The 6643-nt window shown below is 35.9% G+C and overlaps 1 protein-coding gene and 1 non-coding gene across 3 annotated transcripts; one reads left to right on the forward strand and one right to left on the reverse strand.

Annotated features, from left to right (window-relative positions):
• The first annotated feature begins 239 nt into the window (after nt 1-239).
• On the forward strand, nt 240-312 carry TRNAR-ACG (transfer RNA arginine (anticodon ACG)). The gene has a single exon. It is a non-coding gene; the product is annotated as a tRNA-Arg (tRNA).
• Nucleotides 313-2216: 1904 nt separating this feature from the next.
• LOC132051561 (uncharacterized) lies at nt 2217-6076 on the reverse strand. 2 transcript variants are annotated; one of them, XM_059442700.1, is made up of 5 exons: nt 5779-6076; nt 5557-5630; nt 3692-3785; nt 3244-3558; nt 2217-2767 (listed from the first exon to the last, which is right to left on the reverse strand). In XM_059442700.1, exons 1-5 carry the CDS (start codon nt 5908-5910, stop codon nt 2495-2497), a joined length of 888 nt encoding a protein of 295 aa, XP_059298683.1. In that variant the 5' UTR covers nt 5911-6076; the 3' UTR covers nt 2217-2494. The 2 variants fall into 2 exon arrangements, with proteins under 2 accessions (XP_059298683.1, XP_059298682.1); XM_059442699.1 differs by having other exon boundaries at nt 3677-3785; nt 5779-6069.
• Between the last annotated feature and the right edge of the window lie 567 nt (nt 6077-6643).

The following is a 6643-nucleotide window of genomic DNA, read 5'->3' on the forward strand; positions in this document are numbered from 1 at the left end:
ACCATGTTCCCATCCTACAAACGATGTGGGACTCCAACATTCAGCTCGATCGAAGTTAAAGCAACAAAAAGGATTACTTCCAATAGTAAATTTGAGAAGTTTAATTATTCTCTTTTTCAATATTACTGCAGCGAACAGAATAGGAAGATGAATAATATGGACTGAGGAAAAAGGGATCTGCCGAGTGCTATTTTGTATTTCGTCCTCTCCTTGTTCCAATCACACAAGTCGACAGCGAGGATTCCATGGCCCAATGGATAAGGCGCTGGTCTACGAAACCAGAGATTCTGGGTTCGATCCCCAGTGGAATCGTCGATCTGTTTGAATTTTATTTTTCTTTTATTACATGCTATATGCATTCTGAGATAAATGTAAGCCCTTTCCCTTTTTCTCTTTAAACCTCAACGAGTTATTGATCAAGGGAAAGGAAACAAAAAATAGCAAGATTCGTTACAAACCTCATAATGAAGCTGTTAATGGAGAAGACTCAAACGATTAATAGTAGTTTCTTATCTTGACTTGTGTTTACTTTCTAGTTTTGATATTGTACTTGAGAAAATCATATAATTCTGATATAGAACAAAAACATTCACATACTAGTAGTATGGAATTTTTTAATTATGAAAAGAGGTCAAGTATCTTTTACTGTATAAACATCCATAGGCTACTTGACAACATTATTTTGCTGATCTATTTTGTTACTGATCCTTTTTTTTCCCATCATTTTCAAGATGTAAGGTCTGCGTGCATCTTACCCTACCCAGACCCCACTTGTGAAATTACACTGGGTATGTTGTTGTTGTTGATTTTGCCTTACATTGGTATCTTGAGGTTAGATGTTTTCCTCCCATTGTACTCTTATCTTTCCCTAAGTTTCCGGCAGATCTCTAGAAATAATAGACCCTTCGACACAACTTTTTTCAACTTGAGTTTAGTTCTTTCTCATCCTCTACTCTCCATGGTTTCGCACCTATCCGGAGGTCGATCGAACATGAAAGAACCATCACCTTCTCTCATTTTATCCTCAATATGTGCTACTTGAACATATATTCTCGCAAATGTGATAATTTGTAGTCTTGTATGACTGCACATCTACTGTATCATATATATTTTTCTAGGTCAATGAACCTCACATTTACGTATCTTTCTTTCTCTCGCGATAAACTTCCATCATTATCCTAAGCAAAAATATAACTCTGTTATATATCTACCAAACATAAATCCGAACGAGTTCTTTGTCACTCTTGTACAAATATATCTAACCATAACATATGCTAGTCGCTAGAATTGGCTTCCCAAACAGCTTCTAATGGTTCCTAACATGGCACCGGCAACAAATGAGACAGAGATACTAGAAAGCAAATTTCTGAACGCAGCCTCTTGTAAATGCACTGAGATAACAAGGTGAACTTGGCATTGGCAAGAAATTAGGCAAAGATACTACGTGGAAGATCTCTAACAAGGCTTACACTAATAAGTAGCTCATCAGACTTCTTTCCACTAGGAATAAAACAAAGCAACACTAAACCATTACAACGATCAATCAAGAAATACTATGAACAAGGTAGAAATCGTACTTTATTACCTAAGATAGAGTAGTGCTACGTCCATATAGAGTAGTGCTACGTCCATTATCCAATGGGATCAATTAGCTTCACGTTATTTTAATATTTGTATCGTTTTATATTAGACATTATGTTGCAGTGTGGGCTTTGTCACTAGGCCGTGGTTCTTTTACAGACTTGCACTAACACTGATCTTAGTGCTGGATATTTGAAAGACAAAGCGATTAGACAAGAAGCAAGTCACTTTCTTTTTCCTCAATTAAATTTGCATCTAAGAAGTTACTCAATAATTACTGTAACAAAAAAGTAACGTTTAAGAATAATCCACATAATTAGTGATCTCCTGTTGTTTCGTCTATATCAATAGATCCAAATAAAATACTTCTGTTGATGATTCATTTATCAAACTAGTGAAGCAAAAACATGTATCAGCTGCATATGGAAACAATTGAAACGGTGAGAACTACAGGGTACTCCTCTGCTTCCACCATGGTTATGCAGAACCTTTAAAAAGTCCTTTTTCAAAAGTAGTTCCTCATTTGCTTTTATTCAGCAATAAGCAGAAGAGAAACTAATTTTCAGTTTCAAAATCTCATTCCTTTCTTGGATACATTTCTACGCCAGCTAACCAATAATAGCAGAAAACATCGGTTCGAGGTAGGATGACACAATTCAATATCAGATAGGACCCATAGATCAACTGACAAAGACAACTGGGGCAAATAGAATGGGCTAGGTTTTCCCGGATTGCTACAACAGTTCATGAGAAAAGCTCAATGGCTAACTACTCTGCAGTTTGGAGCAAATTAGAATATTGATACATCAAGTTTTACAATCCTCAATCCTAAATGCCATGATGTCCCTCACTAGTTAGAAAGCAACTGCAATGTGGAGACACTACAGGTCAACATGAGAGCCATTTGAGGAGATTACACTAATGAGATACTGCTTTCTCCACCAGGTGGTTTGCGCACACCGCCAAAGTGATCCCTGGATTCAATTTTTCCATCAGAAAATATATCATTACCACTCATTTCTTTCAGTTTAGCACTGCTCAGTGTCTTCTCCGCCGATCCAGGAGGAATATCTCCCTTGAAAATGTCATTGCCCGTCAATTCTGCAAACTTCTGGTTATGTATTTTCTTTGTTGTCTTGACAACAGGTTCATCACCAAACATGATACTGCTTTGCCCACCAGCAGGCTACAAAATGCAGCAAGAATAATGAGAGCCCATAACAGTAGAAGCCAAGGTTTTCAAAAAGGATAAAAACCAACAATTGAGCAATAAACATCAATCTTAGACTGCATCAGACACGGGAGAAAATAGAACACTTGAGTCATTGATTTCTTCTGGTTCCACAAAATGAGTCTTATCAGCTGACAACTCTTTTTGTTCTTCGAATTCTTAAGCCACCGGAGGCACTAAATCTAAGTTATTTGACCAGTCTTTATAACTTCCAGAGTAAGTTAAAAAGCATCTTACTGGACATTAACCCTTTCTTTCTCTCAACTTTAAACCCAGCTGAGGAATTTCATCAGGCTAAAAACATCAACATCAACATTGACCCAACTCTTCATCATTTGTTTCTCAACTAAGATAGTAGGAAGGGATCAGACATTTCTTTTGAATATTTTAGGTTGGGGTGGAAAACGAAAATAATCTCAAAGGCAACTCACATTAGAAACCCTAACAGATGTGCGTACAGTTCGTGGCGCAGGTTCACCCATGTCTTTGCTTTCTTTCGACTCCAAGGAGCGTGCAGCAGCCAGTGATCTAGGGGGAACTTCTGCAGGAGGACCAAATATATCATTTCCACTAAGCTCCTTGGTCTTTGCATCTGATAGCTGCTTCTTGACTTTGCTATCTGACTCACTTTCTAAGTTTCCACTCAACTCACGTTGCTTTGCCACTTCGGTCAGAGTGGTAGGCTTCTTTGGGGAAATGTCTTCTTCAGTACTGAATGAAATTTGGCTTATTCCATTTGCAGCTTGCTACAGTGCACCGTAAAATATTTTGGTTAAATCTCTATTCACCGGTTTCCTAATTAGGCAGTATGCTCACCCTGCTAGTCCAGTGTATATCATTTTTCCTTAAAAAGAGAAAAAATACCTGAATAATGCGCACTGATGTTCCAGATTCTGATGTACCATCTTCACCATGATCAGAAAATATATTGCTGCCACTGATCTCCCTCAGTTTATACCCTGAACAAGGTTTCCTGAAGACAAGTTTCAACAAGACTTAGTCCAAAGGATCACAGTACATAACTTCAAATTTGTTGTTGAGTCACTGGATTTTTTCATTTCTTTTCCAAACAGAGCCTCCTCTTTTTTATCAGTTTCCAAAAAGAATCTCTTGGTTCAATTAAATTACGAATTAAGACAAAAACATTAAACACAATCCAGATTTTGATTCCACTAGTCTGAAGAGGTGGGGGGGGGGGGGGAAGAATTAACACAATTAAATGTCAACCTAGAAGTGTCATTCATCTCCATACGCCTAACTGAACAAGATCATTGATCAGTAAAGAAATACAAAAAAAGGAGATTGAAAATGCTAGAAAGATAGCAAGTCCATCATGGCGCATAACAAGGACAAACAACTTGGAGTTTCGTCCTCCATTTAATTCTTGGCAGCCTTTTGCTACTTATATTCTTAAGCAACATCAGTTTCCAACATATCATAGACATTTACTAATCTCCGAAGCTTCATAACTCTTCATTACAAAAATATTTCAGTCCACGAAATTGGATGACTTGTCAACGGAATAATGTCCAAAAATGATTACAACCTATTTCAAGTAGGTCACAGAATAGGGCATTGAATGATAATTTTGGCTTTTCAAAGCAAACAGAGTAAAGACCAAGCACAAAGCTTAATTTTCACCAATTTAATTCTGATGATGTCCGAATTTCTAGATTCTGTTAATATAATAATCTTAAGGTCCATAAAAACTTTGCCTTGTTCATCATAGACTTTTATTTTCCTAATTGCCGAGTAGAATTCTCACTTGTTAGTGAAATACTTGAAGTTTTTACACTTCATATCAACACACTTCAGATGTCCAATTCAGAAACCGATGTAAGCTACCTACCAGATATCAAATCAGAAGAGCAAATTGAAATGTCTACAAATAAATATCTTGTATCGCAAACAAGCAAAGGCAAAGTCAGGATTTGAAGCTTATAGGTTCTGAATTCTGATCTTTTTAAGTTATGGGATTCTAAATTAATAATTTGTACATATTCATTGGATTTTTAAGACAAATACAGGGTTTGAACCAAAGCTACTGGGTTCGGTCGAACCCGGAGCCGACACTCTCGCTCTGCCTCGGGAAACAAGTAAATCAACCCTTTATGTGGTGACCACTTTGTCAACACAATTTAGATTAAACCAATTACAACATCGGCAATGTTGCTGGCTATGTGAACTATTCAAAGAAGGGACCCATTGGCCTCTCCCTTAACTGGGTTTCAGTACTGATGGCACCTTCCCAAAAGAAATAAAGATCATTTTGATACCATAAGAGATTTGGAGACACATTCAACAAACTTCCAGTTGAAACAAGACCACTAGATAGGCAAACATACATAGATCAAGAAAGGCATGCATGAGCAGATGAATAGTAGCTCTAATAAATACTACCTCCGTCACAATTCAAAGGGAAGACTTTTGAATCTTAAGTTAAAGAAGTGTGTAGTCCTAAACTTGTTACGTAGAATGTTGGAATCAGAAAACTTACTAAATAGACACCCTTTTTGCGACAGACCGAGGAAGTACTAAAATGGGATTATAAAAGAAAGCAAAAAATAAAATAATGAAATACATTATCAGATCTAAGAGATTATTGAATAGAATTGCCAGTACATGAGGAGAAAACATGGTTATGTTAAGCAAAGATCTGAACTTCAAGAAATAATTAACAAACAAAAAAAAAAAGAGCTCATGAAAATGGCAAACAATTGAAATGACTTGAGTGTCTTAATTACCGTTTGTTTAGGCTATCAGCTTCTTCATCAGTGATCTGACCACCAAAGACGGCCTTACTAATTCGATCAGAAGGCTGCCATAAGGAAACACTAAAAAAGATAAGCAAAACTGTCTTAAGTCCCACATCGGTCTTGGGACTCTTTATATGGTCTTGGGTAATCTTCCTTAGGCCCAAGATCTATTTCTTTGCGAAAACCATAAATGAAGAAATGATTACTCACCTGATGAGAACGAGAGGCACTGCCGGAGTTGGCGACGGCAGAAGAGTTGCCGGACGAAGGAGGAACCTCAGACCACGTCAGCAGATCGGCGGTGGAAGTATGTGAGCTCCGAACAGGTGTTGCTCTATCCATTGTTTTTCCCCGTCCACTTCTCTTTTGCTTATTACTGTATAGTGTATAGTCCTATATCTCATTGGAAGATATTTTGGTAGTACCAGATTTATGTCTTTTCTAACAAAAAGGTTTAAGATTTTCTTTTCTTTTTTCATTATCAAAATCAAATTGGTGGTAGTACTATTTTGTGTGAATGCTACTAGTATTGTTTTCCTATGATTATTTTATTATGCAAGAAAAGCCGATAGATTTGAAAAACCAACCAACTTGGGTAACGCTGTCAAACAGATTTTTTATTCAACCTCGTGGGACCCGCACAAGGACTTTCTAAAATCTTATATATATATATATATATATATATAAAGTACAAATTTTATATATATATATAAAATTTTGCCCGGGCTTCTTGACGATAAAATTTTAATTTTTAAATATTTTTAAAATTTATTCTGTTTTTTCTTCAACGTAACATTGATATGATCTTGAAAGACTTTTAAAATATTAAAGTACAAAAGCTTACCTAAAAATTAAATGAAAGTATTTTTCTTAGTTTATATATTAGATTTTTTTAAAAAAAAAAATCAAACATTTGAAAGCTCTTCTAATTTTCATTTTACTTAAACTTTTTGAGATTAAAGTCTCTGATGATCCAAATTGAGTTTCATATGTTAAATTAATTTCATTTGTTTCTTTGAATTGAATCCATATTAGCTAACTTATTTTTTTTACCAAAGATATTACAGTATTCAAT

Source organism: Lycium ferocissimum, chromosome 4 (assembly GCF_029784015.1).
Source record: "Lycium ferocissimum isolate CSIRO_LF1 chromosome 4, AGI_CSIRO_Lferr_CH_V1, whole genome shotgun sequence".
NCBI lineage: Eukaryota > Viridiplantae > Streptophyta > Magnoliopsida > Solanales > Solanaceae > Lycium > Lycium ferocissimum.

Bases quoted from the DNA above. Each gene is read 5' to 3' on its own strand.
- LOC132051561 (XM_059442699.1), bottom strand. From the start codon at position 5,910: ATGGATAGAGCAACACCTGTTCGGAGCTCACATACTTCCACCGCCGAT. The intron at 5,631-5,778 runs GTGAGTAATCAT...TCCTTATGGCAG, and splicing joins GTGCCTCTCGTTCTCATCAG to CCTTCTGATCGAATTAGTAA. The intron at 3,786-5,556 runs GTAATTAAGACA...ACTTGTCTTCAG, and splicing joins GCTGATAGCCTAAACAAACG to GAAACCTTGTTCAGGGTATA.